The 25,361-nt window shown below is 59.4% G+C and overlaps 1 protein-coding gene across 7 annotated transcripts in view; it reads right to left on the bottom strand.

Moving 5' to 3' along the window:
- Positions 1-15,172, bottom strand: part of CELF5 (CUGBP Elav-like family member 5) — a 49,760-nt gene extending 34,588 nt beyond the window's left edge. For all 7 annotated transcript variants that reach the window (XM_045991604.1, XM_045991605.1, XM_045991606.1 and 4 more), the window contains exon 1: positions 14,885-15,172. In XM_045991604.1, coding sequence (XP_045847560.1) covers positions 14,885-15,143 — 259 coding nt within the window. In that variant the 5' untranslated portion in view covers positions 15,144-15,172. The remainder of the gene's footprint in view (positions 1-14,884) is intronic.
- Between the last annotated feature and the right edge of the window lie 10,189 nt (positions 15,173-25,361).

Here is a 25,361-nt window from a genome sequence, read left to right as displayed (position 1 = left end):
TTTGCCAGAGAATCCTGAGAGACCTTCCTCATGCTAAGATCCTCTGCTCTCTGGTCTGAGATCTGAGCTTTTGGGATTTCATGACTCAAAGTTGGAACGACGATAATAATAGTCAGTGTCCTCTGAGCACCACATATCCTATGGGGCACGTCACCGCTATCAACCCTCAGTCCACAGACTAGCCCAAGAGAATTGCATGATTGTGTTTATTATTATTATTATTATTATTATTATTCTAAAGGTTTATTTATTTAGAGAGAGCGAGGGGCAGAGGGAGACAGAATCCCAAGCAGACTTCCTGCTGAGCATGGAGCCCGACTTGGGGCTCGATCCCACGACCCTGAGATCACGACCTGAGCTGAAACCAAGAGCCAGATGCTCAACCGACTGAGCCATCCAGGCGCCCCGGTATTTTATTTATGATTATTTCCGCTTTACAGGTAAGGAAACTCAGACAGCTGCCACCAGGGTAACACAGTGACGGGGCCAGAGGCCAGATCGGAAGCCCAGAGGACTAGCTCCAGTCTGTGCCTCCTCAACCTCTCTCTTCTCCCTCTTATAGAGACAGTCATAGTGGTGACAACGGCTCCTGCACAGGGCACCGGGACAGGGCGGCCACTCTCCTGGGGCTGGGCTCCACCCGCCTCGACACCCCCCCCCCCCACGCTCCTCGCAGGAGCCCTGCAGGGCGGGTTACACAGAGTAGCTGGGGAAGCCTGCCTAAGATGCACAGCAGGAAAGGGCAGGGCTGGAGTTGGAACCCGGGGCATCGACATCACGGGCTTCCCTCCCATCCACTGCACTGAGAGGCTTTGATCTCCAGGGTGTGCATGCGGAGTGGCAGGGGCTCCCGATTCTGCCATCTTCCCTGAAATTCACTCAAAACCTTGGCTACGTTAAGACAAACATGGCCTTAAGAGCATCTATGGAAAGATAACATCCGGATCTGCATGACCCCATTGCCCAGGGCTGTCCCCCCAGCCCACAAGGACACTCCTCTATCCAGCCTGGGAGATGCTGCCTCGGGGGTGGCGGGGGGGGGGCAAAGGTGGCCATGGTCCCTCTGTAGCACCGGTCTCTGTTCACCCTGGGCTCTGGGGACAATGTCCTCATTAACGGGCAATCCTAAGACTCAGAGGTTGGGAAGAGGCATGTGTGGTCAGCCTGGGGCAGCAGAGGGCGGGACAGAGGGCTAGGGGAAGCCCAGAGGACGAGGGATGGCTCGGTGTGGCGTCGAAGATGCAGGGAGCAGGCTGGGGAGTGTGGCAGGTGTCGAAAGACGCTGTTGGGGGGCGGGGAGCGTAAACAGGGTCCCAAGGACTTTGAGCAGCAGGTGAAGGGAATGAACTGAGTTGAAGGCAGTGGGGAGCCACAGAAGATGTGCGGACAGGGGAGGGCCCAGGGGTGTGTGCAGGTGGGGGAAGGCCCAGGGGTGTGTGCTGGGAAGATCTTCTGGGACCAGCCTGGAGCACAGGCCAGAGGCTAGAGGTCAGGGGAGGCGAAGGCTGAGCTGGGGCCGTGGAGGCAGAGAGGACAGATGGGTGGGACACTCCGAGGGGGTCTCTGGGGGGCGAGGGGCTGGGGGTGGAGGTAAGGCGGAAGCCCAGGGCTATCCCGGGAGGGAGCAGCAGATCGCATTAGGCCCTCCAGGAAAGATAACGTACGTCCCAGGCCCTGTGCGTGGGACCTTCTTTGGAAAAAGGGACTGTGCCCATGTAATGAGAGATCCTGAGATGAGATCCATCCTGGATAACAAGGTGGACCCCAGATCCGATGACAAATGTCCTTGTAAGAGACAAGAGGAGACGCAGAGAGAGGAGACACCTCGTGAAGACCGAGGCACAGATGGAGGGACGTGGCCATAAGCTAAGGGGAGCTTGGAGCCCCAGGAAGCTGAAGGAGGCAGGAAGAGCTGTCCCCGGAGCCTCCCGAGGGAGCACAGCCCCTTGATCTTGGACTCCTGGCCTCGAGGACTGGGCGAGAAGTCCGCTGTTTCAAGCCAAGTTTGTGGTCATTTGTGACCGACGCCCCAGGAGGCTCACAGAGATGGAGACCCAGTAGGAAGACCAGTTTGGAAGAAAGATGCAGAATCTGGTTCGCGTCCTCAGACCCAACTGGGAGCTTGGGGGACATCAGGGGAGGACCATCCCCCCCACCCCAGGACTCCCTGAAAGTCCCCCAAATGGCCCAGCAAGGCAGTACCCACTGAGCAGAGCCAAGCCCCGGGTCAGACGCCACGGCCTCAGGTGGAACCCTCCTTCTAAATTGGCGGGTATCTGTATCCCGTGTTACAGATGCACAAACCCCGGATCAGAGAGGCTTAGCAATTTTCCTGAGGTCACACAGCAAGTCACAAACAAGGCCTAGAACTGAGTCCAACCTGGGGGTTGGCAAAGGGCTTCTGAGGTTTCAGAAAATCCCAGAGTGAGGGGGACTACTTGAGTGGCCTAAACAAAAACCGTTTTTAAAGCTTTTTTCCCTTCTTAGTAGTCATGGTGGTTATTTTCATGCCTAAGTGTAGGATTTCTGTCACTTCTGGGAGCCGGGCAGGTCTGGGAACGGGCCGTGTCCCCCGGCACCCCGCTCGGGCTCTCAGCCACCACCCTGGAGCTCGCCACGCCCTGGTCCGCACACCCCCACCTTCATCTGTCCCCAACCTTCCTCCTCCACCCTGCGGCCCAGCCCAGTGTCCCTTCCAGAGGTGGGGGTCAGGCACCCCTGCAGCTCTCCCCAGCCTGTGTGGGTCTCTAACTGCCATCAGGAGTTACTGTCCCACTGGATTCCGAGTCCCGGAGCTGAGCGTGGGAACCAGGTAAGCCACCACCGACGCGTCCCCAGGGCCCAGCACGCTGTGTGCTCAGCAGAGTTTGGCCACAGCTCACGGCCTCCACGCTGATCGAGCACCCATCCAAGCCCTCCTGGACCTGCGGAGCCCCTCGGTCCTGTCTCCCCAAGGCCACCACTGCCGCCCTCCACCCCACAACCGGCCCTCCTCCCGGGAGCCACCAGAGGGCGCCTGTGAGCACCTCCTCTGCCCACAGCCCTCCAGGGCTCCCACCTTCCTGGGGTACAAGCCCAAGTACTCCCCACGCAGTCCCTAAGGCCCCACATGACCCGCTTTGTCCCCTCCCTGTCCTCCCCTCCTCCTTCTCTCCCCCTAGCCCTCTCTGCCCCAGACACACGCACCTCCTCTGCTCCTCCAACATGCCAGGCCCTCCTGCCCCAGGACCTTTGCACGAGCCATTCCAGAATGCACTCTGCCGGATCTCTGCACAGTTCATTCCCTTCCTTCAGGTCTTGCCTCAAACGTCACCTCCTTAGTGAGGCCTCCTTTGAGCGTCCCATGTAAGGTTACAGCCCCCCATCGCCCCCTCCCCCAGCTCTATTTTTCCGGGGCCCTCATCACCTCTGCATGACGCACACAGGTTTCCCTCACTATCCAGAAGTTGAGCGTTCCTGCGAAACCTTCTGACCGCCTAAATGGCATACAGCAAGGAAGCAACCACCATTCATTTACATGAAAAACTTCTTGAACATTCCCAGACTCAAAAAATAACCTCTTACACTTTTCAGATACTTCGGGACACATCTTGCTAATGGATGCACAGAATGAATCGAGATAACGCACAGATGCTCACACCATTCGGAGCCCTGGGGACTGAGGTGTGGATGCCCAGCGTGGTCCTGGGGAAGGCACCCGGTGGGGCGGTGCTTGCTGCTGGGGTGGGGGAGGGGGGCATTGCCTCCAGGACAGCTCCCTGCAAAACCAATGCATAAAAACAAAAATCCCCTCCAGGTTTCCTTCGGTTACCAAAAAGAGGTACTTCCGGAGTCCTTTGGTAGCTTTTTACATGTTTGGTTCGGGGGCTGGGGGGGACTTAGATATCACCCGGCACACAGTCGGTGCTCAATGGACACTTGTTGGCTGAACGCTTGCATTTTCAAGCTGACCTGCTGATATCAAGGCAACTCTTCGAGGGCAGTGAAGTTTGATCGTTTTCATCCCTCCCCTTTCTTAGCATGCATGGCACGGACTTATTCAACGTTTCCTGAGCACCTATTACGCACCAGCTGTACAGTGGAAACAGACGACGGAAAGACTCCCTTGTTCACTGCTGATCACCAGCATCTCCCGCTTCCCTCGCCGGCAAGGACGTGACCACAGCTAGTTGTGTGAACCCTCCTCTCAAATCCCTTGGGCCCCAACCCCCTGCCCCCCCAGGTGCCCCCTGTTCTTGGTCTTTAACCTTGGCTCTGTGATCTAGCCCGGCCCAGGGCCGCTCTCCACTGTGTGATCTTGGATCACTTAACTTCTCTGAGGCTCCACTAAGAATTAGCGAAGACACTCCCCTGTGCTGTGGGGCCACCCTCCACCAGCCACCTGCCCCTGGACACCCTCTCTGCTCCCCTCCATCCTCTCAGCCACGGGCTGTCCCCAACTTGCTGACAAGAGGGGGGCGGACAGGCTCCCTCCCGTATCCATCACCCCTCCCCTCACTTACAAACTCACTGGCTCACGCTCCTGGACCCCTCCGGCCAGCGCACCATCTCGGGGGGGGGGGACCTCCCCGCTCCCTGCCTGGTCTCGTTGGCTGCCCCTGCTGACTCCTGCTGTGCCCCAGACTTACGCACTGGGGCTTCCCAGGCCTCGACAGGACACGCACCCCCGGTCTCCGGCCCACAGCTGCCTTGATTGTCACAGACTGTCCCCACAGCTGCACCACTGGTCCCTCCATCCGCACACCCATCCCCCCACCTGTCCATCACCTGGCCACCCATCCACCCCCCACCCACCTGTCCGTCCCTCCATCCGTCCAGCCATCCATTTCCCCACCTGCTATGCTCCAGGCACAATTCGAGGCCCGGGGGACACAGCAGTGAACACAGAAGGCAAAAAAAAACTCCGTCCTAATGGAGTTTCCAGTCTGGGGGGCGGGGGTGGAGAAAAGCAAAATCACGTAAGAAGCAAAATCTATGATGTGGGGTGTGTCAGAAGTCTTCCTTTTCACGGGAAAAGAGGAAGGCAGGGAGGCAGGGTTTGGAGCGCTGGAGGGTGGCTGTGCTTATAGAAGGTCTGCGGGAGGCAGCCCGGGAAGGCAGGAAGGCGGGAAGGCGAAGGTTGAAAGGCAAGAGGAAGGCGGATGCGAGTATCTGGGGGGGAGGGGAGCCTTCGTCAAGCAGGTGACCTCTGAGCCGGGATCTGGAGGAAGAGATGGAGTGAGCCCTGCAGAGGTTTGGGAGAACAGCATCCCGGGTAACAGGGATGGCTCATGCAAAGGCCCTGGGGCAGGACCAGCTTGGTGCGTTGGACAAAAGGCAAGGAGGCCTGTGTGTCTGGAGCAGAGTGGGTGAGGGGGAGAGAGGGAGGCGGGGAGGGCAGGGAGGGGTGAGGCAGGTCATGCAGGGTCTTGGGGGCTGCAGAGAGGACTCTGGTCACTCTGGAACATCCCAGGCACGGTGGGGGGGGGGGGGGCTGAGCAGCATCCCTGGTCCCCACCCACTGGACGCTAGGAGCACCACCAGTTGTGACAACCGCAGACGTCCTGAGCATCACCCGGTGTCCCCTGGGGGCAGAAGTGTCCCAGGAGAGAACCACTTTGCTAGATCCCTTCCCCTTCCTCACCTCCCCCACCGAGAGCCGATGACTTGACCCTTTAACTCTGTCTCCCCGGACCTTCAGGTCAAAGCCAAGACTGCCCGCCTTTGCAGCCCTTCCCAGCCTCACCGCTGCTGCCTTCCGGACTCGTCTCTTGGCATAGCCTCCGCTGCCCTTCCCTCCGATCCACTTGTAACTCCCCAGACACGCAGCCTCCAGGCCTCGGTGCCTGACCCCGGAATTCCGGCCCCTCCCCCATAGCCCTGCTCTCCTCTATGCTGTTCCCCCCAGATCACTGTGGAATACACATAACATAAATTCACCATCTTCACCATGTCTAAGCGCACACTCACACTATCCTGCGGCCACCCCCAACCTCCGTCTCTAGAACTTTCCATCTCCCCACATGGAGACTCCGTCCCCACGAAGCACGGACTCCCCACCCCTGCCCCAGCCCCGGCTCCCACCCTCTCCTCTCTGTCCGTGTGGAAGGGACTCTTCTGGGCCCTCCCGGGAGTGGGGTCCTGCGGGACGGGTCCTTCTGGGTCTGGTTCCTTTCGCTGAGTCCCGTGTCCTCGGGGCCCTTCCACGTCGTGGCAGGGGTCAGAGTCCCCCCCTTCCTGAGGCTGGACCGTGTTCCCGCATGGGGACGACCACGTCGCATGTATCGGTTCGTCCATCAGCGGACACGGGCTGTTTTGCACGTTTGGCCGTCATGAGTTGTGCTGGGAACACCCGTGTGCAAACGGCTCTCGGAGACCTTCAGTCCTGGGTCTGTGAGAGCCGTTGGCTCATACGGCGACCAGCAACCGCGTGTCCGTGTTTTGAGGAACCGTCTTCCCCAGCACCGCCCCAGCGCGCACCCGCAGCCGTGCGTGAGGGCTGGGGTCTCTCCACATCCTCGCAGTCACTCGTCTGCTCTGTCCTCGAACAGCTGTCCCGGGGCGTGCGGGCCTCCCTGGGCTTCTGACATGCGTTCCCGCAGCACCTTCAACCCCAGGTCGCGCGCTCCACCCGCCCCCAGCACACGTCACCACCCCTTAGGGCCCGCACAGACATCTGTCCCACTCCCAGAGCCGTGGGCTCCCTGTGGACACAGAGTGGGGGAGGTCGGGGGTGAAGAGACGAGCCCGCAGCCCCGACCGTGTGTGGGTCCTTGGGGAGGTCTCCTCCCCTCCCTGAGCCTCCATCTCCCCCTGTGGTGAGGTTGCTCTGGGTCCCCCCCAGCCACAATGGGGGTCCCTCACCGGCTCCTTCCCCCAAGCAGAGGGTCAGGGACAAGGACGCCCTCTCCCAGGTTTCCCATGTTTATCCTGACCGCGCCGCCGCCGAGGGGCAATCCGCCATCCTCAGGAGGCCCTCGGGGGGCCGGGGCAACGACAATGCGGCAGGAAGCTCTATCTGCTCTCCAAGACCCTCTGTGCCTCAGCTACCCCCTCTGGAAAATGCAGATTCTGAGCTCCCTAAGGGACCCCGTCTTCCCCCTGCTCACCGCCTTCAAGGGCTCCCACCTCACTCAGGGTAAAACCCACCATCCCACCAACGTCCACAGGCCCACAGTCCATCCCAGCACAACTGGCCCTGACCCCTCCCCCCTCCCTCCCCTCACTGTCTCTGCTCCGGCCACATCGGCCTCGCTTCTCCTCCAACAGGTCAAACTCATTCTGACCTCAGGGCCTTTGCACATGCTGTTTCTGGCCCTGGAATGCCTTTCCCTTGGCCTCATCTGTCATTCAGATGAGAGGCAAGAGGGGCAAGGTACTCTGTCTCCTCCAACACACATCCTACTTTATCTCCTTCATGGCAGCTCAGTCCGATCTAAATCTTACTGATTTGTTTCCCCATTTATTATCAGTCCCCCTTCTGCCTGGGATAGCTTTGCATCCCACAGCCCAGCTCAGTGCCTGACACATAATAGAGACTGGACAGACAATTGTTGACCATATGACCGCCTGGCCCTGTATCGAGGAGCCCTACAATATGAAGGACATTACTCGGAGTCAGTATACTAATCACATGATGCAAGTGAACTCTAATTTCTACAACCTAGTCTGGAAGACAGCTGTCAATATTCCTTCTCTTTTACAAACGAGGAAGCTAAGGCTCAGAAAAGATGAGGGGCCTTGTCTAAGATCCACCAGAAGCAACAAAGCAGAGACAGGAACAGAAACCAAGCCTGTCCGCCTGCAAACCTGACGGGTCATCCCCACCCATCATGTGAGGAGGAAGGCGGTAAATGCTGGGAGGTATCCATCGTCCACACACGCATCCACCTGTCCTTGTATCTTTCCATCCAGTCATCTGTCCAGCCATCCACCCATCATCCGTCCATCCATCCTTCCACCTACCACCTACCCATCTACTCATCCATCCACCCATCCATCCATCATCTGTCTGTCCATCTATCCATCCATCCACCCACCCGTCCATCTATCCATCCATCCATCCATCCATCCATCATCTGTCCGTCCATCTATCCATCCATCCATCCATCCATCCATCATCTGTCCGTCCATCTATCCATCCATCCACCCATCCACCCATCCATCCATCATCCATCCATCCATCCATCCATCTATCCATCCATCATCTGTCCATCCATCTATCCATCCGTCCACCCATCCACCCATCCATCCATCATCCATCCATCCATCCATCCATCCATCATCCATCCATCCATCCATCCATCCATCCATCATTTGTCCGTCCATCTATCCATCCATCCACCCATCCACCCATCCATCCATCATCCATCCATCCACCCATCCACCCATCCATCCATCCATCCATCCATCTACCCATCCATCCATCCCTCCATCCACCCATCCATCCATCATCTGTCCGTCCCTCTATCCATCCATCCATCCATCCATCCATCATCCATCCATCCATCCATCATCCATCCATCCATCCATCCATCCATCATCTGTCCGTCCATCTATCCATCCACCCACCTGTCCATCTATCCATCCATCCATGCCTGGGCCAGTCTACTCACTGACCCGTCCATCTATCCATATCGCAGCCAGCCTACTGCCTGGACCCGCCCACTCCCCACCGTCCCACCCTCTTATTCCCCCATGCCCTCATCCATCCACATGCTTTACTTCCAAATGGCAAATAAGACACAGTCCTTGCCCTCCTAGAGCATATGTACCAGTGACGATCCCCATGACCCCAGGCCAACAGGACATTGCTAGGTCAGTGTCTTCTAAGCCCAGTAGCCCCTTCCTCTGGCACTGGTCGTCTTTGGTCTGAGGACCGCCAGCCTCCCTCAATGACTATTACCCTGAGTCCTCATCTCCACGATCACACCTCTGTCTGCTGCCTTCACTCCTCTTCCAAAGTGGGTCAAGCCTCAGTCTGGGAGGTTGCGATGCCTCGATACATTGCTGTGTGACTTGGGGCTGAGTGCTACCGTCTCCGAGCCCCAGTTCCTCATGTGACCCATGTGGGGGAGGGGAGATTGATTTTCTGAGGACACAAGTCTGCTTCTTTGCACTTCTCTTTCCCCACAGTGCGGGTCCACCCCACGGGGAAGCTTCCTCTTTTTTCATCCAGGTGCGTAGGAAGTAAGTATATCCTGAACGAGGCTGTGAGCCCAGAAGGAGGCTGGCTATGGCAGGTAAAGACACATGAAACGCCCTTTCCACACGAGTCCGACTTCCTCCCTTGCTCTACATTCGCCCATGGCTCCCCAGTGCCCTCCGTAGGGATCACAGGCCCTGCAGGCCTGTGCGACTCTCCGGCCTCATCTCCCACGTCTCACCTAATGCTTTCTGTGCTCCACGCGCCCCGGCCTCTGTAAACCCGGCTGCCTCTGCCCGCATGCACGAGGGCGGGACGGCTGCCCAGCACGCACTCTCTGCTGTGTCTCGCGCGCATCGCTGGCCTGGGACACAGTAAGCATTTCTGTGGATGAACAAATGAAATGTTTCCCCACCGCACCAACTCCTATTCGTCTTTCAAAGACCCTAAAGCTGTCCTCCATGCAGCCGGAGTCCACAGGCAGAGCCCCCGATGCCCTGTCTGGTTCCCCCCATGCTGCCTCCCTGCTTCTGCCCGGCCCTGACCATTGGCTCGAGACGCTCACGGCCAGCTCTGTCTCGGCGTCAGAGGGCCTTCATCCCGTCTCACCCAGGACGAGACAAGGCCCCAGAGGTGTTCAGGAAGTGTTGGCTGAATGAATGAATGAATGAATGGGCACCTGAGTGAGCATGGTCTTCCTGAGCGTCCCTGACGGCCAGGTTCCCATCTGCCAGGGTCAGGGGTGAGAGAGAGACATGAGCCCTTGCCAGACACAGCTCCTGGGCCCACCCCCAATGCCAGAGCCTCTCAGAAGAGCCCTGCCAGATAAGTCCCATGTCAGAAAGGGACGCTGAGACTCCAAGGACCCCTTCCTGCTTTCCCCACCAGGGCAAAACCTCCGCCCCTCCCCCACCAGAGGTTTCCAGAGTTAACACTGCGCTGGGCCTTTGCACATGCTGTTCTCTGTGCCAGGAACACCTGTCCCCTTCAACAGATCCTTCTCACCCTACAGGTGTCAGCTCGGTCACGTGATGAGCCCAGCCCGGTGCCAAAAGGCTTAACTGCCTACCATTCTGGTGCTCACCATCCCCGCCCTCTGAGATGGAAAGCCCCGCAGCTCTCCTGTTCCTGTAGATGGCAACACGGTCTGCCAGTAAGATGCACAGAAACCAGACTCATCTCAATGTCAAGCTTGGAACGGCTCTTTCACACTGACCACCTCCTCCAGGAAGCCCTCCTGGTCTCCATACCTGCAGGAACCAGGGCTCCTCTGGGTTGTCCCTGGAGGCGCGTGTTTCCACCATCACAACCCTAACAGCAATGCCTTTGACCGCCTCGTTCCTCACTGTGTCCTCCTGCCAGGCTGGGATTTGCAGGCAGGTCAGGTCTTGGGGACGCTTCTATCTGTGTCGTTCGACATCGTATCCTGGGTCTAGAATGGGGCCTGGAGCTCAGTAAATGTTGGTTCCATGGGTCGGTGGAGACGTGGGTCTCATTCACTCCACCGTGAATCCCGGACCAACTCCTGTTCCTGCAGATCCCACGTCCCCACAAACGCAGCACACAGTAGATGCTCGGTCAGTGCTCCCGCCTCAAGGGGGGCGGAAGGGATGCCACCGGCACAGCCTGGAAGGCTCCGAGGGCCTCCTAAAAGCCTGCTAAAGGGGCGCCTGGGTGGCTCAGTGGATTAAGCCGCTGCCTTCGGCTCAGGTCATGATCTCAGGGTCCTGGGATCGAGCCCCGCATCGGGCTCTCTGCTCTGCAGGGAGCCTGCTTCCTCCTCTCTCTCTGCCTGCCTCTCTGCCTACTTGTGATCTCTCTCTCTGTCAAATAAATAAATAAAATCTTTAAAAAAAAATAAAAATAAAAAATAAAAGCCTGCTAAATCAGGGAAGAGTGGGCGGCTGGGGAAACTGAGGCACAGAGGCAGGGCAGGCCCCGCTCGGACTCCGCCCCCAGCACCCCCCACGCGCCGCTCTCGCCCGGCCATCTCCTCCCTGGGCGCCCCCGCCAGGCGGCCCTCCGTCTCCCAGGGCCAGGATCTCACGCCTCAGAGCTCAGCGCGCTCCAGCCCCCGCCTGCCGCTGGCCCCGCAGCCTGTGCTCCCATGGAAACCACAGGCCTCCACCCGGCCCCCCACCTGCAGCGGCCCCCCTCCCCCCTGCCACCTCCGCTTTAAGACAAATATTGTCATTACCATGCAAATGCATACACAATGACCATAAACGGGGTTGGCTCCCCGCTCTCTGTGGCCGCTGGCCCTATGGCGGGTCAGGACGGGGCCTGCCCAGGACAGGGTGGACACTGATGCTTGGCCCCCTCGGGAGAGAGGGACCGCGTGGCCACACCAAGCACCTCCGTGGGCCCCCTCTGAGGGTGCCGTCCCCTGGCTGGGACCTGGTGGGGGGACATGGGGACACCGGCCAGTGGGAGCCCCCGCTCCTGGCCTGAGGTCTTGGTGAGGCGCAGGTCTGAGTGGAGAAGCGGCCTTGCTCCCTCCACGCTGCCCCTTCTCCTTGGTTCTCCCTGCCTCCCCCCGCCTCCCCCTGCCTCTCCCTGGCTGTGTGTGGGGTCCTCCCCTGCCCCTGTTTCTCTCAGTCTCTGCGTCTCTCTCCTTCTCTCCTTCTGCTCTGAGTCTCTCTCTGTCTCTCCTTCTGTCTCTGAATCTCTGTTTTTCTGTGTCTCTGTCTCCATGCCTTTCTCTCTTAAAAACAAAACAAGCCAGCGCCCAGGGGCCTGCCCTCCTTCTGAGGACTGTGTCCTTCCCATCCTCCCCCTACCCGGCCACATTCCCAGAGCCCTGGGCCTGGCTGGGCCATCCCTTGGTCTCAGCAGGGGACCCAGCACACCGTCCCTGAGGCATCGGGTGCCTCCTCTCACAGCCCCTTCCCTCCCCAACACCATCTTGGAGGGCCCTGACTTGGCTTGGGGGAACCGGTCACCTCTCCATCACATAGACAGACTTTTGTACTCCCTGGGCTGGAGGGAGACAGGTGGGGGACAGCGGGGGGGGGGGGAGAGGAGGACAGCAGGGACCCAGTCCCGCTTGGTCTTCAAGACCCAGTCCCGGCCCCTCCGGGCCTCAGTTTCCCTTCCGCGTGGAAGGCGCTAATGCTCACGGCCCACCTCAGGGGTGACCCTTCAGCGGGCGCTGAACCCCCCACGGGTATGACAGTCACGGATGAGATGATCCTTAGGACGAGATGACGAGGACGACGCCGTGTGGTCCTCGCCGCATGGGGAGCCGGTGGCACCGTGACCCACTTCACCCTCTGGCCCTCCCACGCCCCTGCTGCCCTCGTCATGGGATCCCCTAGCATTCAGGAGCCCAGAAGGCTCTGGGCGGGGGTGTGGGGGGGAAATTCCCCTCCCTTCTCCACCCGCCGGGACCACACCCCCAACCCCACTACTCTCAGCACCAACAGCAGGTGTCCTGTGCCCTGTTGGCTCCCCAGGAACTAAGTCAGATCACCCCCATTTCCCATTCATCATTCCACCTCCCTTTGGCTGAGACCCAGAGAGGGGCAGCCACGGACCACAGGTCCCACAGCAGAGCCCCAAACGCTGTGGGTCCTCGAGACCCCCTCACCTCAAGCTTGTCCCCCCACCCCCGGCCCCTTCCCACAGGCGAGGCCCAGCCAGGCCCAGCAGAGGTGGGATCAGAAAAGAGACCCATCCTTGACTGCGGGTGTCGGAGAGTGGATGTGAGGACAGGCCCCCTGCCCTAGCCCCAGGCCCTCCATCCAGGACCCCTGGGACGTGGAGGGTGACAGACAGGTGTCTGTCAGGTGACACGTTGTTTCCTCATTTTCCCCCACCTGAGAAAGCCCCTGAGATGTCCCTAATCCAAGAATTTCCAGCCAGAAAAACATAACGGCGCATTCAAGGGGCCTTGCTCTGTGACAGTGGGGGAAACCGAGGCTCCGGCCACATTCGCTCTTTTCTTCCTGGCTGGGGGGGGGGGGTGCGGGGGGAGCGCCAGGGGAGACTTAAAAAATGAGAAAAGGGGAAAGAAAGGAAGGATCACCCAGCGTGGCCATGCCCAGCACCCCGTAGGCTTCCTCAATCCAGAGCTCACCGACAGCCTTTCAGCCCAACATTCGGGGGCCGTGCGGACACCCCCTCCAGCCTCCATCAGAATCTTTCTAGAAATGGGCCCTCCAGGCGTACTCGGGTTAGGGGCTTGAGGAAAGAGCCCTCACGCAGCCGTGGACCCCTGAGCGTGACTCATGGATGAATGGAAACCCCCCCACCCTCCTAGTTCACATAGAAGAATTGGATTTTCCAAGCCCGATTTTTTTTCCTTTTCTTTTCTTGTTTTTTTTTTTTGGTGATGGTTAGATTTGAAAAAAGGTGGGGGATGGGAGGGGTTTCTTTTCTCCCCTAAGATACCAGCTGGAGGGTCTAGCCAGTGACAGGCCCTCGCTCCGTCCCATTAGACTGTCCCCACAGCCTGCCCGGTCCGATCCATCCATCCATCCATCCATCCATCCATCCATCCATCCAACAAACATGTATTCATGCTTCCCATGCCTGCAACAGAGGAGGATGGAGACAAGCAGGGTCTGAAATAGGTCACGGGCCCTGGTTCATCCCCAAGGCACCTCCAGGGTCTTGTCAGGGGTGGGCAGCACAAAGCCTACACCGTCCGCACCCTCGGTCGCCAACCTCTTTACAGGAGAGCCGTCAAAGCTACCGTAATTTCGACAGCGGGCCCTCGATCGGAGCCCGGGGCTGGGGCCTCGGTCCCCGGGCACCTCCTCCCAGCATCCCATCAGAGAGGGAATCAGGTGGGAGGGAGGTGGGCAGGCCTCCCCGCCCCTCCTGCCTCCCCCACTGGACTCCCAGGTCGCCCACGCCTCCCCGTCCACCCTGGGATCTGGGCTCTGCCAGATGGACGGTCCAGGCTCATCGTCTTTGGCCTCAGACCTCGACACATTGCTAACAGGCTAGGCCAGTTTTAACTTGAGCCAAAGGTGGAGGCAGGGAGGGGGAGGGCAGGGAAATGGACGGGGGACACTGATCCAAACAGAGCGGATGGGCAGAGGGGAGGGCAGACCGGAGCATTTTAACCACCCAGGACTGGGGAGGCTGGCGCCGCCGCCACCTCCCCCTCTCGCTCAGCTCCCTGATCCCCCCACCCGGTTTCCTTTGTAGTTACCGATTAGCCCGGGGTCCTGGGCATCCGTGTTCCCCGCGGCTGGCCGGACCTGCCCCACTGGGCTGGCTTTGTGAAAATGACCAAAGCAATGGAGTCCAGAGGTGCAAACTTTCCCGACGGGGCCTGGGGAGGCCGAATGAATGGGGTGGGGGGGGCGGGGAGGGGGGCGATGTTCAGGCAGCTCCCCCAGCAAAGGGGCAGGAGAGAGAGGGTGAGGGAGGGAGGAAGGGGTGGGGGTCCAGGGGGAATGGGAGGGAGAGGCAGAGCGAGAGAGAAGGATGCTTTGGGGGGGGGAGAGGATGGGAGGTAGAGGGAGATGGGAGAGGAGAGAAAAGGAAAGAGAGAGGGAGAGGGAGAGAGAGGATGCCGGAAGGTGGGGAGGGAGGGAGAGGGGGCGGAGGAGGGGAGGGGGCCAGCTCGAATCTGTCAGCTGCACCCCCAGAGGGGGGAGGCGGGGTGGGTGGGGAAGGGGGGGATGATGCCGTGGCAGAGGCGAGCAGAGGGAGGAGGTGAGGAGAGGAGGGCTGGGGGAGGGAAGATGCCGGAAGGTGGGGTGGGGAGGCCGGCGGAGGGGAGGGGAGGCGGGGGCGGGCGCCCACCTTTGTGCATGCCCGTGTAGGGGTCTTTGAGCACCGTGAGCTCGTAGATGCGGCCGAACTGCTCGAAGAGCGGCTTGAGGTCCTTCTCGTCCAGGTTGCGCGGGATCTGGCCCACGAAGAGCTTGATGGCGTCCAGGTCCTTCATGCCGTCGGGCTGCCCCGCGGGGGGCTCGGGCGCGCTGCTGCCCACGGGCGAGGGCCGCGTCTGCAGGAGCTGCTGCTGCTGCCGGCGCGCCTCGCTCTCCGTCAGGCGGGCCATGGCGGGCGCAGGCGGGCGGCGGGCGCGGGACCGAGCCGGCGGCGGCGGCGGGCGGCGGGCGGACTCGCAGCTGGAGCGACGGACGCCGCCTCCCGCCTCCCTCCCGCCCCGTCCCCGCGCCCTCCTCCCTCCCCCGCGCGCCCGCTCGCTCCAGCATCAGGACCACAAAAGGGCGGCTCCGCAGCGGCCCCTGGCGGCCGGAGCGCGCCTCGCCGCGGCGGCGCCCCCGCCCCCACCCCCCGCCGGCGCCGGGCGCGGGCGGGGAAACCGAGGGCCGGGCGGACCTGGCTGCCAGCGCGCCGCTCCTCCCGCGGCCGAGGACGGGAAACACCACCGAGCGCGGCGCGCCGCTCTCGGGGGTGCCCGCCTGGCCGTGACCGGGCGTCCTTGGCCCTTCGGAGCCTGCAGCAGGATGGGAGGCCCTGAGAGCATCAGCGACCCGACCCCGAAGGACCCTCTGCTCACACCGTGTGCCGGGCACTGCGCTCCGTGCCTTCAGGCGGACAGCTCGCTGGATAGAGACAGCCATCCTCGTCCCGGGTTTCGGCGGCAAAACCCGTGCGCACCAACACTCAACACAAAGACGGAAAACAGACGAAAAGGGACTGCCACCCTGGGTCCCCACCAACAGCAGCCAGAACTAACATTTCTTTTCACACTTGCTATGTGCACATACCAATCAAAATATATCAAAGGATATTGACACATTGGGTGCAACAGCTCGGAGACTATCCCGTCATCCTGCCTTAAAACTCTCCGAACATGTCCCCAAATTAAAGCCCGAATTCCCCCCCCCCCCCAAAGCCCCTGTAGGACCTGACCCGTCCGCTCCCTGCCCTCCCACCTCCCTCTCTTTCCCTCGCTTACTCTGCCCCAGCCACACAGTCTCCTCTGTTCCTCCAGCACACCATGTACGGTCTGCCCCAGGGCCTTTGCACGAGCTGTGCCCTTTTCCTGGAATGCCATCTCCCAGATGGTGCATGGCGGGCTCACTCGTTGGATCCTCACCACTTTCTCTATCCCTTTTATCTAAAACCATTCAGCCATCATCATCTGCTTTCTCTGGCTTGCTTTTTCCTCCAGGGCGTGCATATCCTTTTAACTTAATGCTAATATGCTACATACTTATTTACTAACTAACCATGTAGCTCTTTCCAGGTGTCGGGCTCTATGCTAGGTGCCCAACACGTAGGGACTCATCCAATTTGCACACCCCGCTGGGTGGGTGCAAATAAACAGATTCCTACAGACCTGTTTGGTTGATGAAGCATGGGATGCTTGATCTTGGGATCATGAGTTCAAGTCCCATGTTGGGGGTAGAGATTACTTAAAAAATCTTTAAAAAGGGGCGCCTGGGTGGCTCAGTGGGTTAAGCCACTGCCTTCGGCTCAGGTCATGATCTCGGGGTCCTGGGATCGAGTCCCACATCGGGCTCTCTGCTCAGCGGGAAGCCTGCTTCCCTCTCTCTCTCTCTCTCTCTGCCTGCCTCTCTGCCAACTTGTGATCTCTCTCTCTCGCTGTCAAATAAATAAATAAAATCTTTAAAAAAAATCTTTAAAAAACATTTAATGCAGGGGCTCCTGGGTGGCTCAGTTGGTTGAGCATCTGACTCGGTCTCGGCTCAAGTCATGATCTTAGGGTCCTGTGATTGAGACCCACGTTGGGCTCTGCACCCTGCTTGAGACCCTCTCTCCCTCTGCCCTTCCCACTGCTTGCGAGCTCTCTCTCTCTAGAGTGAATACATAAACCTTTTTTTTAAGCCTTTCTAAAAAATAAAAAACACTTAATGTGATATTTAAAAGATCAAAATGCAAAAAATGACAAGGAACGAGATACCAAAATTTTAAATAAACACAGAATTAGTATTACTGAGTTTTCCCATTGCTCAGCACAGCACTGTTACCGGTCCTGGTTTTAATTTTTAATTTGTTTTATTTTTATTTTAAATTAAAAATTCTGTTTTAAAGCAAAGACAGGACCCGTCACAATGCCATGCTGAACCAAAAGGGAAACTCGGGAACACTGGTTCTATTTAAAGTGTTGACATTTAGTTCAATTATGGATTTGCTGGTCATCAGTGTAGACTTTTTAAAATTGCATTAAAATAGGGACGCCTGGGTGGCTCAGTTGATTAGGCAGCTGCCTTCAGCTCAGGTCATGATCCCAGCATCCTGGGATCGAGTCCCGCATCGGGCTCCTTGCTCGGCGGGAAGCCTGCTTTGCCCTCTGACTCTGCCTGCTACTCTCTCTGCCTGTGCTCACTCTCTCTCTCTAATAAATAACTAAAATCTTTAAAAAAAATAAAAAATAAAATTGCATTAAAATAATCTTTATCTTGATGACTGGGTTTTTTGGAGCCCCCCCCCGCCCCCACGCTTAAGCTTTCTCCCCAGGTGAGCTCACCCTGGTCCCTCCCAGCACAATCCTCAAAGCCACCAAACGTAAGAGGGGAGTACTGCTTCTATACCCACTCTACAGAGGGGGAAACTGAGGCTTGGAAAGGTCCAGTCACACAGAGAGGGCTGGGATTTGAGCGCAGCCAGCTGACTCTGGAGCCCACCCACTTCCCACAATCCCACACCATCTCCGTCACACTACGGGTGGCTAAGCCTTGGTTTCCTTATTTGCCAAGTGACACCAAGGAGTGAACAGGGGGCATGGACTCAGTGAGCTAACTGGTGAGGCTTCGTGTAGCGCCTGGGACATTCTCAGCACTCAGGGAACGGCTGCTTTCGTAATCATCGCCAGTAGCCCCCGGTCCAACCGCAGACAGGGGCAGGGCATCAGGGTTGGCTGAGAGGCAGAGGTGGGGTGGGGTGGCAGTGAGTCAGGGGTCCTCCTACGGCATCCCACCCCTCGGCCCTGCCCAGCCCCTGGTTCTCAGCTCAGCCCCAGGACCGGCTGGTGGACCGGGGCTGGAGACAGGTTCTGTCTCCATGGAGACCAGAGCACGGCGCCCGAAGCCCTGTGGGCCTCTGATGTGCCAGGAGAGTTGGTAAAAAGGACAAAAATTAAACCCAGCAGGCACCCTGTGAGCTAAAGATGCATTTTCCTCTTGCTTCTACCCAAAATGAACTGGTGTGGGGAGGGAAGGGGCTGGAGAGAGCCCAGTCCAGCTCCCGGCCAGCCCTGGGGAGTTTAAACACAGCCATCGGGGCACCTGGGTGGCTCAGTGGGTTAAGCCTCTGCCTTTGGCTCAGGTCATGATCTCAGGGTCCTGGGATCGAGCCCCACATCGGGCTCTCCGCTCAGTGGGGAGCCTGCTTCCCCCTCCTTCTCTGCCTGCCTCTCTGCCTACTTGTGATCTGTTTGTCAAATAAATAAATAAAATCTTTAAAAAAAAATAAACACAGCCATCCACCTTCTGAGCCATGCTCGCCCCTGGAGTTCATCCCCTGACCCGGCGGTCACAGCTCAGCCCAGGTCAGGGCGGGGAGAGCGGCCTGTGCGTCGGCAGTCCCCGCGGCCGCTTCTCTGACTTGCTTCCAGCCAGGGTGCGGGGGGGAACGTGGTCACATCGGCATCACGGCAGGGGTCCCGCCGGCTGGGGGGCTCCCGGCAAATCAGTCCGCTCGCCCGTCCTCCCGACCCGGCCACGCCGCAGCCGCTGTCTCTGTCACCACGAGGATGGACACATTGTGGACGCTTGGGCTGCTGGGAGCGTGGGTATCTGTTCAAGTCCCTGCAATCAGCTTTTTTTAGAAGATTTTGTTTGCGTGTTTGTTTAGAGAGCGAGCAAGCGGGCGAGTGAGCACGGAGAGGGCAGGGGGAGGGAGGGAGAGCATCTCAAGCAGACGCTCTGCAGAGCGGGGAGCCCGATGCTGGCCTCGATCTCGTGACCGTGAGATCGTGATCTGAGTGGAAACCGGGCGCTGGACAGCCGGCCGAGCGAGCCACCCACGCGTCCCTCAGCGGAGCAAACTTACATAAATCGATCTCCAAGGCTGGGGCGCCTGGGGGGCTCAGCGGATGAAGCCTCTGCCTTTGGCTCAGGTCGTGATCTCGGGGTGCTGGGACCGAGCCCCGCAGGGGGCTCCCTGTGCAGCGGGGAGCCTGCTTCCCCCTCTGCCCCTCCCCCTGCTTGTGCTCGCTCTGTCTTCCAACAAATAAAGCCTTAAAAAATTCATCTTGAAGGCAAAACTACGTTGCTGCCTTAAAAGGGAATGAGGTTGATTAGATCCATTAGATATTAGAAAACCGTGCTCGTCCGTGGGTTTAAACAGGACGCGGACGCTCTCGCTCTGGGTTCAGAAGGGCGACCAGCAGGCATCAGAGGCGCGGCAGAGCCCTTGGCTCCAGAGAGACTTTCTCCAGACTTCAGCTGGAGGAAGTGGGCCGTCCTCACGCTAGGGTCTTTCCATCAGCCGCCCCCCCAATCACAGTGGGAGTCCCACCTTTTGGGAAACCCTGGTTGAGGGGACAGTGCTCTAAGCCTAGCGAGAGGTGGTTTGTGCTGTGTGGCCTTGGGTGAGTCCCCTGCTCTCTCTGGGCCCCCCCTTGCACTGTCAGTATGCTGTGGGGAGGGGCAGGGACGGTTCTGCGAAACGGAGCTGTGAGGCTCCCGTGATACCGTGGACGGGCAGCGGGCTGAGCCCCAGCCCGAAAATGACCCTCAACCTCAAAATAACCAAGAAACACCGAGTTTTTAGACTCTACAAATTCACTTAAATCCCCGTTCTTGCCCCCAGGCCTTCCCCTGCCTGGCGGGAAACCCTAGGGACTGACATTCCTGTGTCAAAACCTCCTCGTCGGGATGCCTGGGTGGCTCAGTCGGTTAGGCCGCAGCCTTCGGCTCAGGTCATGATCTCAGAGCCCTGGGATCGAGCCCCACGTCAGGCTCCTTGCTCAGCGGGGAGCCTGCTTCCTTCTCTGCCTCTGCCTGCCCCTCTGCGGGCTTGTGCTCTCTCTCTCTTTCTCTCTCTCTCTGACAAATAAAATCTTAAAAAAAAACCAAAACCCTCCTTGTCCCCAAACATGAAGGTGGTGGCCATGAGCACCCCTCCGGCCCCTGCGTGGGCCCTGAGAACTCCCCCACGTCTGACTCGGGACCCCTCCCTCGAGCACCGAGCGTGCACTTTGCACGCTATAAGGAGACGTCAAGAAGGGGCCGGAAGGCGCTGCAGGTGCTTTCTAAGGGGCGGAGAGCAAAGCCCAGAGGAAAACCCCGATGCCAGGCATGAGAGGGACACCCGCTCGCCTTGCGTCAGCTGGCCAGGGCCGCGTGACCACTTACGGCAGACTCAGGGGCCGGAAACACGTTCATGGTCTCACGGCTTCCCTGGGCCAGTCCCTGGAGCACAGCGAGCCCCTGGGCTCCCTTCCGAGTCCCACGAAGCTGCAGTCGAGCGGGTCAGCCAGGCGGCGTTCGGAACGCGAGACCCTCGTCCAAGCTCCGGGGCTGCCGTTCCCACTGAGTCGCACAGCTGCGTCCTTACCACGCGGCCCCCTCTCCGGGCAGCTCCGGGGCCAGCAGGCGACGCTCGGAGAATGTCCATGTGCCCGTCTGGGCATCCTGCCGGCAATGTGGGTCCGGAGCCTGCTGAGGCCTGGGACTCTGCATTCCCAACGAGCCTCTGGGGAGGGGCCGCAGGCCTGGGGCGATGTCTGCGCTGTTCCCGATGGACTTTTCACCGGGTGTGGGCATGAAGAGGGCCGAGCCCCAGGAGGAAGAATGAGAAATGGCTCCTTGTCCTTTCTGGGCACCTGCCCACCCCCCTGTCCCCCTTCCCCTGCTGCCAACATCCTGGCTTTCTGCAGGTGGGGAAATGGCCAGTCCGCGGGCGGGGGCTGGGCACGGTGTGTGGGTGACAGTCAGCCTCACCTGTCCCTTTGGACCCCGATGCCCTTCGGTCCCACCCCCTCCACACCCCCAGTCCCCCCATGCCCCCAGTGGGCCACAGACCCTGGGTCCAGGGGCAGACCCCTGCCCACCGGGCCGCTGAATTCTCCCGCTGGGAATCTCAGTGTGGGAGCAAGGGGAGCCCTTTACAGGGCCGGGTGCGCGCTGGGCTGAACCTGGGAGTCATCAACGGGTTTTTTTGTTTTTTGTTTTTTTTTTGCCAAGTAAGAATGAGAAAGATGGATAATAAATTCTCTTTTCTGAATGAGCCGGCCTCAGCGTGTTCCTGGACTCGTCATCGGAACCACGTGGGCTCGGAACCGTAGGATCCTGTGCCTGGAAGTGTCCGCAACGGCAAATCCGACACAGAAGGGGAACCCGCCGCTGCTGGGGGGTGGGGGCGGGGGCGGGGCGTCCCTCGGGGTGATGGAATATTCCGGATAGGGCTGATGGAGGTATGACTCTGTTCGTATACTACATACAAACCACTGCAATGTACCCTTGACGTGGGTGAATTTTATGGTCAGTGAATCGGTCTCTATGACGCGGTTTTGTTTTGAATTATAAAAACCCTAAATGCCGGTCCTGTCTCCCATTTGCCGTTCGACCTCAGGGCAACACCCTTCACGGGCTTGAATTTCTCTTTTGTCCCCTGTAAACTGGAAACACAAGTGGGCATTGAATCCAGCAGGTAAATGTAGGAGGGAAAGCGAGAAGTGCCCCGGCTTGTCGGCCATCAGAGGGTCTCGGTTTCGGGCGGGCAGCCCCGGCGGGTGGGTCCTGGGAGGGCCACGGCCCTCCCCCCCGCACCACATTGCTGGGCCACAAAGGGGACGACAGTTACTCCCCGGTGGGGAAACCCCAGACGCCACATCATCCCTGCCATCGGGGTTCATGCCCCGGGAAGGACACGGCATCTGGGCTGCGGACCCCCGACAGAGAAGCTGACCCCGATCGTTGGGCACACCGCGACGCTCAGCCTGTGGGCCACTGTACAAACACGCAGCCACGACTCCTAAAAGGGGCCTGATCGTAAGACACAAAGACGGGGGAACATTCCAGGGTGGAGGAGGCTAAAGAGACAGGACTCGGAATGCAGGCGTGATCTGGAATGTTCTTTCCCACGGAGGACGCTGTTGGGGACAACGACCCACGCTTGTCTGTCATGAATCCGTGTCCGCTTCTCGAGCTGGGTGAGTGCTTCGTGAGGAGGGAGGGGCGCCCTGCAGTTTAGGAAATGCCCCGGGACAAATTTAGGAGTGAACCGGGTAGGGACAGACAGGGAAAGGGAGAAAGGGACGGCACAGATGTGACCCGTTCGCGTTCCCAGAGCACATGAAGAGGTTAAGAGTTCTGCGTGGCACTCCTCGAACATTTCCTGAATCTGAAATTATGGCCAAATAACAAGTTAGGAAACGGTTTTTTCCTAAAGCCCTGGGCAGCGTCCCCATCTGTCCCTCGAGAGCCCGCCTGGTTTGAGCCCCTCTCCCTGCTCCTCCCGGAGGTCTCCGGTATGGGGGCAGGTGCCAGGCGTGGACGGAGGATGCCCCTTGTGTCCTGGGCCGCCGGTGGAGGCATTTCTGCAGCCCCTTGGAGCCACGTGTCCTTGAGCGACCCCTGCCACCCCTCCTGGAGGGATCAGAGTGGCTCTCAGAAGCCAGGAGTGTGTGTTCTTGCCAAAGAACCAGAGGTCCACTCTCCTCTCCGGCAGTGGCTGGTTCCTCCACAATGAAAGAGGAAAACCAGAGCACAGATGGGGGACCACAGGCTGTTCCTGGAAAGAGCTGGGTGGCAAACATTTTGGGTTTGGCAGGGCACAGGGTCCCTACTGCTCGGCTCACCAGCAGCCGCACTGGAGACATAACCAGGTGGGCGGGCCACGTGCCAATAAAACTTTATTTAGAACCACAAGCAGCAGCTGGACCAGACCCGGTGCCCTCCCGGTGCTCCCGAAGGCCCCTGTGAAGGTCTGCGTGGCGGAAGTTGGGCAAAGCTGCGTGTCCGTCCGCAGGAAATTGGGTGAGTGACTCCAGGCACCTCCTGGGGACCGAACACCAGTCGGTGGCAGAAAGGGTCGTGTATATGAGGAAAACTGTAAAAGCCAAGTTAATACAAACCCAGGACAGCATGACGTTTATGCACAATGTTTAAACCGCACACAAAATACTCCTGAATATGGTCCGTGTGTTCCTAAGGATGTATGTAAAAACGGTCTTTCAAATTTTTATTTTTTAAAAAATACGTTAAGTCCTCTCTACCTGCAACGTGGGCCTCAAGCTCACAACCCCGAGATCAAGAGCCCCATGCCCCACCGGCTGAGCCAGGCAGACGCCCCTAAAAGTGTTCTTAAAGAACAAAAAAGGGGCACCAGGGGCTCAGGCGGTGAGGCACAGGTCTCTTGATCTCAGCTCAGGTCTTGATCTCAGGGTCGTGAGTTCGAGCCCCGCACCGGAGTGTATGGGGGAAAAAAGGAACAGAAAGGACAGAGACAGAGAACAGTGTCTCTGGGGACAGACAGAGGTGGTCTGGAAGGAAGCTCACTTTGTTTCATCGCCTTCAAACACAGACCCCTGGGGAGAGGTCAAAGCCACCCCCTTGGGGTCCTCATGGAGGCCACGGGGCCCTTGCTGGACCACACCTTGGCCCAAGCCATTTGCTGCCGCTGCCCAGGGCTGATCACACTGAAGTTGAAGCTCACCAGCCCTCCTCTTCCCAACCGACCTCCGGGAGCCACTGACCTTTCCAAATGCAAGTCAGGCCACATACCTCCTCTCCTTGGCCCACCTCCTCCCCACGGTTCCCCATCACAGTGGGTGAGACGCAAACGCCCTGCCAGTTCCCGCCAGCCCCTGCATGGCCCTCCCTCTCCCCCCCCTCCCCCCATGGCTCACTTGGCTCCAGCTACACCCACGAGGAACGGTCCTGCCCCGGGGCCTTTGCACAGGCTATGCCCAATGCCTAGACCACTATCCCTAATTTCCATATGGCTTAATCCTTGTCATTCCAATTTCACTCGAAAGCCTCCTGAAAGAGTCTCACTGTCCACACCCCATCTGTTTTCACTTGTTCCCTGTCTTCCCCAGTGGCAGGGTGGCCCCCCACGTACCCCCAGGCCCAGCCTGGCCCCTAGCATGTGGCGGGGAGGCAAAGGGCAGTGAGGCAACAACGTTCGAGCGTGACTGGGCCGTTCCCCGCCCCGGGGTGTTGACGGGATCGCGTGTGCTCGCAGGACACACGCATGCCTCTCGCGACACGCCCGCCTCACCTGCAAAACGCCGTCTCGGCCCAAACGTGGGTTTGGACGGTGTGGGGCCACCTGTCCTGGACCTTTTACAGGACGGCCCGGGGATGGTTTCCTCCTCCTGACTGAAGTTCAGTAACTCTCCAGCTCACTTCAGGGACACGGCAGGTAACACACGGGCCGACCGACGGCTCGTGCCACGGCGAAGGCGGACTCCGGCTCTCGATAGCCTGTGCTAAGGCTCAACCGTACCCAGAACCCACACGGGAACCCCATTCTCAAGATGAGAGGTCCCGAACACCCACCGGCGTCGAGCAGCCGGACGGAAAACCCCCCGCCGGGGTTACCGGTGGCTTTTTTCCTGGTGTTTGTCAGTCAGGGGAACTTTCTGGGCGAAAAGGAAACCTCTGTGTACGTCAACACGAGCAAACGCCAGCTGGTTTTCCCTCCGAAACTTGGGGAGTTTGACGCAGTCCAGGCGGGGGCCGAAGCCGCCTTCCAGCCCAGGGGGTCAGAAGACCTGAGAAGAGGCGGCCGTGACCCTGGGGGCCGGGGACCCAAGCCGCCCCGCTCCAGGCCCCCAGCCCGCGCACCGTGGTCACCCGGCGCGCCCTGGGAATGCAGAGCCTGCCCACCTCCCCCCAGCGGCCGGCCCGTCCCTCAGCCTGCAGCGCCGTCACCCGCGTCCTCCCCGCGGCGGCCACCGGAGGGCGCCCGTGAGCACCCCGCAGGGGGAGGATCGCACAGCTCACCTCCGGGGTCTCCCCACCGCCCCTGGCAAACCCCAGCAAACCCCGAGACCACGTGTGGTCTGTCCTCCCCCGCACCCAGAACGTAAGCACTGAGGACAGACCTGTCTTTGTTCTGTGTGTCACAGAGCTGGACATATGGACACTGTCGGAGGACTGACAGATCAGGGTGGCCCCGAGTGGGGTAAGCCCCAGATGGGCTCCTCCCGGTGCAGCGGACAGCAATGGGAGCTCCCAGGCCTGGAGCAGAGACCCAGCCGGACACCCCCTCCACCAACCTCAAGTGACCGCGCCCTGGCCACGACCTCTCTGGAGCTTGGGGCTGGGGCGGGCCTTTGCACAGCCTGCGGACCCCCTCCTGGGTGGAAAGCGTTCCCCCAAATCCACGT

Source organism: Meles meles, chromosome 20, assembly GCF_922984935.1.
Source record: "Meles meles chromosome 20, mMelMel3.1 paternal haplotype, whole genome shotgun sequence".
Lineage (NCBI taxonomy): Eukaryota > Metazoa > Chordata > Mammalia > Carnivora > Mustelidae > Meles > Meles meles.
Note: the sequence above shows the minus strand (reverse complement) of the source record. Positions and strands in the feature narration are given on the sequence as shown.